The sequence below is a fragment of the Talpa occidentalis genome, unplaced genomic scaffold (genome assembly GCF_014898055.3).
Source record: "Talpa occidentalis isolate TD23 unplaced genomic scaffold, MPIMG_talOcc4v2.1 talOcc4.3, whole genome shotgun sequence".
Lineage (NCBI taxonomy): Eukaryota > Metazoa > Chordata > Mammalia > Eulipotyphla > Talpidae > Talpa > Talpa occidentalis.
Window position 1 is genome coordinate 14,685,727 of NW_023603184.1, and position 13,034 is coordinate 14,698,760.

The 13,034-nt window shown below is 39.5% G+C and overlaps 1 protein-coding gene, 1 long non-coding RNA gene and 1 pseudogene across 2 annotated transcripts in view; 2 read left to right on the forward strand and 1 right to left on the reverse strand.

The window, feature by feature from the left end:
- The window catches only part of LOC119254540 (uncharacterized), a 39,149-nt gene extending 26,565 nt beyond the window's left edge, over positions 1-12,584 (reverse strand). Inside the window, exons 1-2 of the long non-coding RNA XR_005127300.1 lie at positions 12,211-12,584; positions 9,634-9,765 (exon numbers count right to left, since the gene is read on the reverse strand). This is a non-coding gene — a long non-coding RNA (uncharacterized LOC119254540). The remainder of the gene's footprint in view (positions 1-9,633; positions 9,766-12,210) is intronic.
- Positions 5,294-5,662, forward strand: LOC119254539 (40S ribosomal protein S12-like; annotated as a pseudogene).
- A 135-nt stretch (positions 12,585-12,719) lies between the features above and the next one.
- The window catches only part of CSTF3 (cleavage stimulation factor subunit 3), a 67,037-nt gene continuing 66,722 nt past the window's right edge, over positions 12,720-13,034 (forward strand). Inside the window, exon 1 of the mRNA XM_037522498.2 lies at positions 12,720-12,956. Within this exon, the coding sequence (XP_037378395.1) occupies positions 12,930-12,956 (27 nt within the window). The 5' untranslated portion in view covers positions 12,720-12,929. The remainder of the gene's footprint in view (positions 12,957-13,034) is intronic.

The window sequence follows — 13,034 nt, forward strand, 5'->3', positions numbered from 1 at the left end:
TATTTTGGTCAATCTGCCTGTTCTGTTCCCCACTCTGTATCTCGTGAATCCTCTCACCGCCCCCCCCCCACACACACCTCTGGCCTGTTCTTATATACATAAATAAATAAATCTTTTAAAAAAATAAACTCTTAAGAAATATTTGTTTCAAATGAAATCATTTGGCGAACAAGCCTACAGAAAAGGTGAGGGGATACAGAAAAAGAGGGGAAAGGGATAACAAATTGATAATTCATCAAAATGTGATTGTGTCACACCTTAGGTTGCAAAGACCAAAAGTTCATTCAGACTTCAGGAAAAAAGGGGGTTAACTGTAACGTGTATGATTTAAAACTGTTAAGTAATTTCAGAACCAAGGTAATTCTGGATCTGGTTACACCAGTATCTACATGGTATCTCTCTGTGTCTGTCTCTCTCTCCTGGCATCTCTCGTTCAGTTTCAATATTTTGAATAGGATAGATGTTACTGGATTATTTAATTCATCAGAGTAAAGTCTATCTCTTGGATAGATTCTGACTCATGGATCTATCCCTAACAAAAGCATTTTGCTCTTCTCTTAGAAGGCAATGGAGGGAGTTTAAAGTCTATGTCAGAGCAGTTAGTATAGACTCCACATTTTTAAAAACAAGAAATAGCCCTCCATGTAAATCAAAATTGCATATACCTAATGTTTACTACAAAGGGAAAAAATACATATTTATGAGTGAATTAAAAAAAGGGGTGGTGTAAAATAATTGTTTTTCAAAGTGGTGAGATTATAACTTTCCCCGCCCTGTTTTCTACAATATTGTTCTAGTGCTTTGACTAATTTAAGAAAGTTATAAAGGGGCCTCCCCAGTGGCACAGCGGTTGAGCGCTGGGTTGCGAAGCTGCCCGCAGCCTCTGCAGTGCTGGTTCGATCCCCGGCTGCATCCCGGCCACCGGAGGAGGGTCCCACATGGCGCGCAGACCTCTCCTGCCGCCTGCTGCTCCCCTCAGCAGTGTACTGCGGTCCTTCTGCCTGCTCTGCTCCCCGCTCTGGCTCTGGTGAATTCTCTCACCCTCCCGCACTTCTGACTGTACCCAGTGCTTGTATAAATAAATAAATAAATAAATCTTAAAAAACACACACACACACAAAAAAAAAAAAAAAAAAAAAAAGAAAGTTATAAAACTATTGGGAATTTTGAATATAATCTAACAAAGCCCAGATTTTAAAAACTGATTATTTGTAGTCTTTTATGTTTCAAATTATTTAAACTCAAGCAGCACCATCAGATTCAATTTAGGAAATATATAAAAGATGTGTTTAATTAACATTTTAATTCAAGATGAGTCAATAGGAATTCCAGTCAGTCTGATCGTGTACATGAAGAAATCATTACTTGAACATGTTATATATACCTAAAAAATAAATTCCTAAATATATTTGTGACCTTCTCACACAAGTTTTTAAAATATTTGTTCATCCCTTCAGCTATGTAGCTGAAGTCATGTACCTGTTAGCTTATTTGTAAAATAGATCAAAATATAAAAAAGAAACTGAAACATTAGTAAAATATAGCTGTGAGGATAAAGAAGTGGGGTATGCTATATAGCAAGTGGTGATATTATATAAAGTATAACATATACCCACCCTCACATGACCAATTTTAACTGTCATGAATTTAAATTTAAAAATAACTATAGAAATCTCCAAAGAATTTTTTAAAATCCAAGCAGTTGACTGGATTTTGAGCTTTTGCTGTATTATCAGTGATGTTTAATTGATACTTTACAGATTAAAAAGACCAAAATCAGTTTTCATAACCAGCAGACATATTTTTAAATGTTTAAGATGATGAATCAGGGGTAATAGATAATATTTACCAGAGAACTTCATCACAAAGATTCTCAGCAATTTAACAATTACCATTTGTGTTTCCAATAAAATTCTCATGTACGTTATAAGAAATAAGTTGCTTAGACATATGGCAAATATATTTGGATTGTACTCTAGTATTCTGATTAATCTTTCTAATTGATTTGCAAAAAAAATAAGTAACATTCTTAAGAAGCACAAAGTGGAAATTGTATTTGTCTGCCACCTGGGGGATTCATGGAAACACTGCAAGTGGCAAAATTCATATCAATAAAATACTGTATGTATTAACAGTATTAGATCTGAAAAAATAGTATATTTGTCTTATGAGTGATGATGGATATAAATGAATATCTATATACATATATGCACATTCTATAGTATATATATATTTTTAATTTCATTTATCTCATTTATTTGTGCATTCAAGAACTGGGGTATTGGCCAAAGGTGCAGGTGGTGAGAGGATTCACCAGAGATAGAGTGGGTAGCAGCAGGCAAGACAGGAGAGGTCTACTGTGCCATGTGGGTTAGCTCCCTGGCTGGGGATGGAACTCATGCTACATATAGCTTTTCATAGTGCTGAAATTTAACCCCTGTGCCACCAGGGAGGCCCTATATATTTTTTTACTTGTGGTCTATTTGGTGGTAGTAAAATCAAGAAACATATTCTGGCAGTCAAGTGATACAAAAGTTCCTAAAAGAAATGAGTGATATGCTTTGTTAAATAATACTGGTAAAACAATAATAATAATAATAATGGTAAATCATATGATATGAAGAGGACTAAAGACTGACTACTGCATTTGGCAATTGGGAAGTCATAGATGACCAGCACAAGAGCTGGTTCTGGATATTTTAGTTTTTATTGTTATTATAAGCTTTATTTTAATATATGAGATTTTTCTAATCCATTACTAGTGGATTAGAGTACAGGAAACTAGGAATATTTACACATAGATCTTTTTTTGGTACTTTATTGCATTGTATTATTATTTCTAATACGTTATCAACTGACTTATATTTTCTAGGTAGAAAATCATATTAGAAAATATTGGCAGATTTGTCTTACTTTGTAACATTTAACTTCATTTGGCATTAGCCTGGACCTGCATTTTGCAGGAAAATCCCTTCTTAGACTTGCCCTCTAATACCTCTAGCCCCAATCTTTCTTAGATTTACTCTATAAGGTACTTGACCCCATAACTCCTTCAAAACTGCTGTGATCAAGATTACAAATAGGGCCTCCCTGGTGACCCAGGGGTTGAGTCTCAGCAGTATCACCACTATAGCCTAAGTTCCATCCCCGGCGAGAGAGCTAATCCATATATGGAGCAGGAGACCTCTCCTGTCTTGCCTGCTGCTCCCCTTAGCAGTTTATTTCAGTAGATCCGCCTGACTGCTACCTACTCTGTCTCTGGTGAATCCTCTTAGCCCCTGCATCTCTGACCTACACCCCAGTTTTTCTATGCAAAAATAAATAAATAGGGGCCTCCCTGGTGGCTCAAGGGGTTAAGCAAAGCATTATGAAGCTATCCGCAGCCTCTGCAGCACAAGTTCGATCCTGGCCTGCCAGGAAACTACCCACGTGGCACAGCAGACCTCTTCTGTCTCACCCGATGCTCCCCTCAGCAGTGTATTTCAGTCAGTCTGCCTGTTCTGTTCCCCACTCTGTCTCTGGTGAATCCTCTCACCCCACACACCTTTGGCCTGAAACCAGTTCTTGGATGCATAAATAAATCTTTGAAAAAAAATAAAATCCTTAAAATGAATAAATTCCATTTAAAACGATTACAAGTAACTCCTATTTGCTAAACTGCCGATTCTTAATCTAAATCTTACTTGACAGGGCCTCTCCAGTGGCGCAGTGGGTTGAGTGTAGCTCTGTGAAGCTGCCCACAGCTTCTGCAGCACCGGTTTGATTCCCAGCCAGCCAGAGAGACGCCCACACGACGCGGCAGACCTCTCCTGTCTCGCCCGCTGCACCCCTCAGCAGTATATTTTGGTCCTTCTGCCTGTTCTGCTCCCTGCTCTGTCTCAGGTGAATGCTCTCACACTCCCATGCCTCTGGACTGTACCCCAGTGTTTGTATAAATAAATAAAATCTTTAAAAATAAATAAACAAATCTTACTTGACAGAGTATCAATAGTGATATCACTGATCACTTCCTTCTTGATAAATTTTCTTCATGTGGTTTCTAGGACAACACATTCTATTGGTGGTAGTTTATTGAAACACATTGAATTTATGAAAGTCTGAGTCCAAGATGATACCAAAGAAAGAAAAATCCAGGAAAAATTCATTTGTTACCATTCAAAGCATGTATTTTAACTCACTTCCATACTTAAAATTTGATAATTACTGCTTTCTAGTAACCTAAACAGACCCCGTTCATGAGGGAAAATTTGAAGTAAATTATTGGAAAGGCAAGTACTATATGATTACCAAATGAAAATAAAATAATCTCTAATTAAATTAGTAAATCAAATAAGTTCAGTTGGCATAAGAACCACTAGGTGAATAATTGATGGAGAGCATACATGTTTGTGATTCCAAAAACATCTGACAGATTACTTTCTAGTTGCAAGAAGAAAATAATATACATTACAAATATTAGAATCAGATTTTCTCCACCCTGATCCAGTCTTAAGTCTTATCTTACTTTAATGGGCCTTAACCACACCTTTAGGAAATTTCTGGGATAACATCATAAGGAAATATTAACAAATTCATAAGGTGGAATGTTCTAAACAATAACTGACTTAGTCTTTTCAAGAATCAAAGCTGTGAAAAAAGTGACTATTCTTGATGTAGACATCGGGGACAAAAAAACAATGTGTGGGGCCTCCCTGGTTAATGCAATGCTGTGAAGCTGTCCACAGCCTCTGCAGCGCCGGTTCCATCCCCGCAGGCCGTGAGCAACCCACATGGCGAGGCAGACCTCTCCTGTCTCATTCACTGCTCCCCTCAGCAGTGTATTTCAGTCAGTCTACCTGTTCTGTTCCCCACTCTGTATCTGATGAATCCTTGCACTCCCCCCCACCCCACATCTCTGGCCTATACCCTAGTTCTTGTATAAATAAAATAAATCTTTTAAAAAAACAAAAAAACAATGTGTGATCCTGGTTTGGCTCTTGGTTTAAACAAACTAGATGTGAAGGAAATTTTGGGAAAACTGAAAAAATTTGAACATGTTCTAGATGTTAGAGGGTGTTAAATAGTTATTAATCTAGTTAAATGTGATGGTGATATGTTGGCTAAGCAAGAAAATGTGTTGTTTTTTTTTTCTTTTTGAAAGATACATAGCACAAAATTCAGGAGCCACATATCATATTGTCATGAATCTATTTGACACTACTCCATTAAAAATTACTTTTTGAATCTCTTCCCTGCCACCACCCAGTTTGCCCAGGGTGGGTCTGGGGTACATTCAAGAATAAGCTCCACCCCCATGGTGGAGCAAGGCATTGATGCCTGAGATGTAATGGCTGTTAATACTGCTTTGCAAGAGGTGCTGAAGAGACTGCCTGTATTCACAATGACCTAGAGCATGCAAGTGATGAGCTATCAAAGACTTAGACAAGCACCAAGCCCATCTTTGCACACTTACATCCAACAGTGATGAGCCTATTGATCTGCTTCTCAATTCAATTAAGGTTAATGACTAAGAAGAAACTAAGAGAATGGGAAGCCCCTGTAAAATTGACAGAAAGAGGAAAATGATAAAAGTGTTGGTTGCAGTTGTGTGGTAGTGAAAGACTATGGCAAACATTCTCAAGCCAAGGATATCATCAAGGAATACTTCAAGTGCCAGGAATGAACAAATTTTTTAAAATTTGGTTATAAAAAAAAAAAGACTTTGAAAAGAGAATTTGTATTTGGAAGAAGATAAAACTGGGCTCATAGCTATTACACAGCAGGGAAAAAAAACTTTAAATGGATCTTAGATCCATATTTTAGATTGCCAATTAAAATGTATAGTTGCCAACATTTACCTGTTGGGACATACTTATATAATAAATATTCCTTGTTGCTTACAGGAAATCAAAGTTTAACTGGGTGTGCAATATTTTTTTAAAGATTTATTTATTGATTCATACAAGAACAGTACAGGCCAGAGGTACAGGGGGCAGGGGGAGAAGATTCACCAGGGACAGAGTGGAAAACAGAACAGGTAGATTGACCGAAATACACTGACGAGGGGAGGAGCGGGTGAGCCAGAGAGGTCTGCTGTGCCATGTGGGTAGCTCCCTGGCCAGGGATCAAACTCGTGCCACAGCGGCTATGGACAGCTTCATAGGCTGCATCTCAACCCCCTGTGCCACAAGGAAGGCCCTGTACAATATTTTTATTTGCTAATGTGGCGACCCTATTTAAGTGGAAAAAAATGAAACCTGAGGAATATTAAAATCACAAATGCAATTCTTTGCAATCTGGGTAATAGAGAAAGCCCTTCTAAGTCAGTTTCAAAACCTAGACCAATAAAAGAAAAATAAAAGATTAATAAATTCTACTACATAACAAACAAAAAAGAAATTGTATAGCAACAATAGAAATAACAGCCTGTCCCTCCTAAACCATAAGCATAATTAAAATATAAATGAGGGCCTCCCTGGTGGCACAGGGGTTAAAGACAGTGTTATTAAGCTATCTCTAGCCACTGCAGCACAAGTTCAATTCCCCAGGCCAGCCAGGGATTGACCCACATGGCACAGCAGACCCCTTCTCTCTTGCCCGCTGCTCCCCTCAGCAATGTATTTCAGTAGATCTGCCTGTTCTGCTCCCCACTCTGTCTCTGGTGAACCCTCTCACGACCACCACCCTTCCCCCAACCCCCACACCTCTACCCTACATCTTTTTTTTTTTTTTTTTAAAGATTTATTTATTTATTTACACAAGCACTGGGTACAGTCAGAAGCGCGGGAGGGTGAGAGAATTCACCAGAGCCAGAGGGGAGAGCAGAGCAGGCAGACTGACGAAGTACACTGCTGAGGGGAGCAGTGGGCAGCAGGAGAGGTCTGCATGCCATGTGGGACCCTCGTCTTTAAAAATAAATAAATAAATAGGTAATGAGAAACAAAGACAAAATATTTACAACCTATTTAAAACAAATTTCATCCAAGTAAATTTGAAGATCTAATTGACTTTATTTAAGAATTCATGAATCAGGCAACATCCTCTGGCAAGTAGAAAGACTCTACAGTTGTACAAAATAGGTTTTATAGTCAGAGAGTGAACAAGGTTATTAGCAAAAGAAAAGAAAGATTATTTCAGGCAGAAGTACATTCTTTTAGAGAAAACAGGAGGACCTTAGTATGCAGATTACCTCATTAGCACTGACCTGAAATTCCACATTAATTGACATAAAATTCCACTTTCAGGAGAGGCTGAAACTGTAATTAGGTCAGTTATTAAGTCTTGATGGAACTTGGCATAAATGATTCCATTTGGGGACTGTAGTTTTTGAAGAATAGGCCTACCCAAGATGTTCAGAATAAGCTTTCCCAAATTGTGTCACCATGGAATGTGGATTATTTTGAGCTGAAGTCATTTGAGGCCCTGCAGTTTCACCAGAAAGTTTTACTACTGCTTTAACTACCTTGAAGAGGGAAAACTATGGATATTACTCACAATTAGGGATTTTATAGAAATAACTTTCTATGAAAGAAACCTATCTAAACAGCAGGGAAAACAAATTTAACTACAGAGTTAAATGTAAATCTGGTCTTCTTTATATGAGTCACTCTCTCCTTATGTGAGTTTCCTCTTTCTTGAAGTCCCAGGGTCCTATACCATTCCTTAGTTTCAGGATATATATTCTCATTTTGCCACATCTGCTTTAGAATGTATATCCAGGTAGATTCTCCATAATTAAATTTGTTCTTTTCTCTATTAATCTGTCTTATGTTAATTTGGTTGCTCAATCAGTCCAAAAAGAACTCAGAGAGATAGGGGGACATTTCCTCTCCACCTCTACATTTCTTTTTCTTTTCTTTCTTTCTTTCTTTTTTTTTTTTTTAACAATTCAAAGAGTTAATCTTTATAGCATATAGAGAGAATAGTCAAAATCAAGACAATGAAGACCAAAGATATATTAGAAAAATGGGCAAAAGATATGAACAGACAGTTCAGAGTAAAAGAAAATGACCTTTAAACATCTGAAAAGATCATATACTCACTTGTAATAAAAGACTTGTGATGGAAACAATACTGAGATACCATGTCTTACTTATCAGATTGGCAAAAATTCAAGTTTTACAATACACTGTTGACGGGGTGTGGGAAAAATAAACACACTAACTTTGGAATGCATAATTCCCATGAAAAGGGGTTTGGTAAGATCTAACAAAATCACAAGTCTATTTATCCTTTGATTCAGCAGCACAGGATTCTTTGCTGAAATGTTATCCACACAGCAAAAAATTTGGAAACAACACAGACATTCAAATTTAACCATCAAGAGGAGTGGGTAAACTTATGGTATGTCCACATAGTGGAGTACTACACAATTTTTTTTTTAAAGAATAGTGAATTTTTTATTTTTACGGTTTCATCTAATAACTTACAGCTAGGGAGTAACCTCCACAATCTACTTAGTGAAAAAAAATAAGTGTAGAATGGCATACTCTTTGTGTACAAAGTGAAATACATGCATTGCTTATTTTGCAAAAAGAAACAATGGAAAGATCAAGTTGAAAATTAACAAAATGGTTACCTACAGAGAGTGGGAAGATGGTTGGATGGGCAGAGGGGATAGAGATTAAAGTGAAACTTCTCTGAGGAGGTTTACATAGTTTTGATTCTTGAGCCATATAAAGAGGGTTTTATATTTAAAAATAAAATGACCTCTGAAAAAAGAAAATATTGAAATGAAATAAATAGTAACAATTGAGCCTAACTATATTATCAAATTCCTCACATAAACTCAGAGAGGGCATTCCTGGTGGTGCAAGGGGTTAATTCTCAGACTATGAAGCTATCCACAGCCACTGCAGCATGAGTTTGATCCCTGGCCAGGGAGGTGACCCACATGGCACAGCAGACCTCTCCTGTCTCACCCGCTGCTCCCCTCAGCAGTGTATTTCAATCTGCCTGTTCTGTTCCCCACTCTGTCTCTGGTGAATCCTCTCACACACACACCCCACCCTCACCTCTTTAAAAAATATTCCACAAATGAGTAAAATCACACAGTATCTGTCTTTCTCCTTCAGCCTTATTTAACTTACTCTTGATACAGCATAAATATGTGTGGCATTTCATGTGCAATTCTTAATAAATCCAGGTTGGCTCTTATAGAAGTTAAGAGTAGAACAATTTACAATAGATGTTTTTTCACAAGGTCAAAAACCAGACAGTGGTGGAAGAGATGATTTTATAAGTCCTTAAACTGTTTTTGTTTTTACATTTTAAAAGGACAGGTTTATTAGGAAAAGAAAGGCACCTGCATAGACACAGGTGGGCAGGAGGCCTGCCTAAAAAAGTCCTTCAACTGTTAAATCAGCTATGAAAGTTTCTGGGAATTTGAAGTGGGGGCAGAGAAGATTATCAGTTGCAGAAGATCAACCCAACCCAACTTCAAGGCAATAAATTCCACAGTAATTTCCTCAAAGAACACTATATAAAGATACTCCTTGCTCTGGAAAAATGCTGATCTTGTTCTTTAAGGCTGCCCATCTATGTCTATGCCGGTATCATTTTTTCTTTCTCTTTTCCTTGATAACCTTGCCATGTGCTGCTGAATGGGAAAGTCTACTGCATACTTCCTCAAAGGGAGCCAAGAAGCTTACTCACCGAACTCCAACAGCTCTCTAATATCTCCTCTTGGAATTGGGCCTGATTTTATTGCCAGTTTTCATCCAAAGTCAAAGGAGAACGGGACGATTCTGCTTGTTTCTTGGCCAGGAGCCCTTTGATCCTGAAAATCTGGTGAGAAGATAGAAGAAGGTCAGTAGCACTCAATATGATGATAGAGAAAAGGAAAGAAAGTACACTGAACTTTAAACTTCACATTATCCTTATTTTTCTTGATCTTGACAGATTTGGTATCTTTTAGCCAGGCTGTGAGCAAAAAGTTCTTGATTTCCTCAATTTTTCAAGGCTAGACTAGGAGGCTCAAGAGTATCAAGAAGCAAGGAGCTTAATTTAGAAACTTTAAAATATATTTCATAGGAAACAATATTTGCCTTGTAAAAGAGAGATAAATGTAAAATGAGTGAAGAAACCCCCCTTCAGTAATATGAAATTTGAATCATAAATCCCATATATGAACTCACAATTAAAAATTAATACATTTCCTTTCTCTGAACACTGGGAAAGCCTAGAAACAATGATACTCCAGTATCAGAGAGAACATCTATTGCCCACATCTTGGTTCTAATTTCTATTCCAAACTAAGGAAACAAAGCATCATGGAAAAATGACTGAGTCCAAATCTGTGATACAGAACACAGAGATCTAGAGCAGACTTTTGGTTTATAGGAAATACAGAAAAGAGGAACCAGTTAAAGGATAATACAAGGTAACTATCAGATAGGGCCTCCCTGGTGGAGCAGGGGTTAAGCACAGGACTGTGAAGCTATCTGCAGCCACTGCAGCACGAGTTCAATGCCTGGCAGGCCAGGGAGCTACCCACATGGCCCAGCAGACCTCTCCTGTCTTGATTGCTTCTCCCCTCAGCAATATTTCAGTCAGTCTGCCTGTTCTGTTCCCCACTCTGTCTCTGATGAACCCTCTCTCACCGGCCCCTCCCCACACCTGTGGCCTGTACCCCAGTTCTTGTATACATAAATAAATAAATCTTTAAAAAAAATATTGGGGAAAATGGCATGAGTCAAAATTTGAAGAATGTTATTGTTAAAGACAGCTGTACATTATAGATAATTCAACAAAGAAATTATGTGACACAACGTTTTGAGAGAGTTACGTTCAACGTTTTGAGGTACTATATACATACATGTTTATGTATATATACATTCTATGTCACATACATTATGTATTATGCTTTTTTACTTAACCTCTTGGATGTCTGTCACTAATTATAAATTAACATCAGCTTACTGGCTTCATGACATTGCATTGTAGGGATGTGATATATTTAACTAGTATTCTATTGCTGGATGGTGCAACAAACAGCTGTTAATTTACAGATGTGCTGATGTGTCTGATTATTTGCAAGGGTGAGCACTCAGGTTGTGAAAAAGGCGGTGGTGGAAATATGAACAGAGGAATGAAGACTCAACAGAATAAGGGCTGTATGGGAAAAGTTGAGTAGTTTGCTCTGGGGCATGGACACTACAAGAGAGGTGGGAGAGGAGACATCTAATAAATTCCATGAATGGAAAGGCATTCGACATTTTCTCTCTTTTGATCTTAGATTATGCCAGGTTCCATTCGGAGCACTTTTTCATGTATAACTTACTTAAATTAGAGGTGTTTTGTTTTGTTTTTTTTGACTTATTTATTTTTGCATATAAGAACTGGGGTATAAGCCAGGGGTGTGGGAAGTGGGGGGAGTGAGAGGATTCACTAGAGAGAGTGGGAAGCAGAATAGATGGATCTGTAACAGGGTGGTCCCCAGGAAAGGGGGAGGTTCCCTGGCCCACCCAAGGGAGGGTGGAGCTGAGTAGGAAGAAGAGAAGCTGCAGAAGAGACTGAGAAAAGGAAGCAGGATGGAGCCAGGAGACCTGGAGGAGGCGCATGGAGCCTAGAAACACGTGAAGAAACTGCGCTTGTCTTGTGGTCATGGACTGAGTGACACAAATGTGGGTGAGACCCATGGGGAGGTGACAATGGCAGCTTTTATCTTGATGTTGATTTTACTCTTTTCCTTCTGGGCTTGCTTGGTTGTTTCTGATCCTTTTCTGTGGGTCCCCACTGGAAGATGCTTTAGACTTGTGGCAGGCTTTGGGGCCTTGTTCTGGGCCGATCCCATTTGGATGGAGTTTTACCCACGAGGGGACAGGTAACTTTGGGTGCTTCATTTAGAAACTAGACTCTTTGCCTTACCTGTATTGTTTCCTAGTTGTATTAAAGTTCCTTCCCATTAAAGTCTCATATGTTTTGTGTTGATGCGGCGGATGGCAGAACCATTTAGAATAGGCAGGTTTACGGGGTTTGGGCTGCCCCTCTCCCTGTCCTATAACAGATCTACTGAAAAACACTGCTGAGAGAAACAGCAGGCACAACAGGAGGGGTCTGCTGCACCAAGTGGGTTGCTTCTGCCTGGCCAAGATCGAACTGGTGCTGCAGTGGTTGGAGATAGCTTGGTAGCACTGTGTTTAACCCCTGCGCCACCAGGGAGGCCCTGTTTTTATTTCTTTTTATAGGCAAGGAAACAGGCCAAAAGTTATGTTGCTCAAGGTTACCCACCTACTGATAGTCAGGATTCAAAGAAATGCTGTCTGGCTGCCGAGCCTGAGCTCAATTACCCTGACTTTGCAGATGAAGAACCATAGTATATGGTGATGGCATAAATGTGGGTTTGACCAGTCCTTCTCATCCTCAAAAAGCGTTAAATGGCATTAGCTGAGGCCATTAAAAAAAGAAACCTTCACGGACTCTCTCTCTTAACAGGAGGCACAGAACACTGAGCTTTGCTCCCTATGAAGGTCATTTGGCCTGAACTGAAGTAACTGGCCGTGTGTCTCCAATCGTTAAGAATCCGGTTCCACAGCTTGCTAAATAAATTCCAAAAGGCGCGCGAACCTTCAGGCAAAACAGCTTCCGGCCCCCTAGCGGGTCGCAGCCAGCTACGCAACAGCTTCTCCAGCCCCGGGCCGTGACGTCAGCAAAGGCACTGGACCCGCCCCCTGGGAAGTCTGCGCCTGCGCTGCCGAGTAACCGGCGCGTTGTTTTCTTGGCTCCGCCCACTGCCCCGGAAGTTAATGTAGAAGCCACACCTCCATCCTCCTCCGGCAGGGGCGCAGCCATTTTAATTCATATTTGAGTGGGCGGTGGCGAGTTGTGTTGGCGGTCTGGCTCCGCTGGGCAAGGGGTAACTTTACTGGTTTGGGGGTGGTTTTTAGTTTAATTTTTCCTTTCTAGCTTCTCCTCCCGGGCCAGTTCGCACCTTCTAATCAGCTCAGGCCATGTCAGGAGACGGAGCCACAGAGCAGGTGAGGAAGGAGAGTGGTGGGGCCTCGTGGCGACCTCTTCTCTCCACGTCTCTGTTCGTCCAAGTACTCTAGCCATGT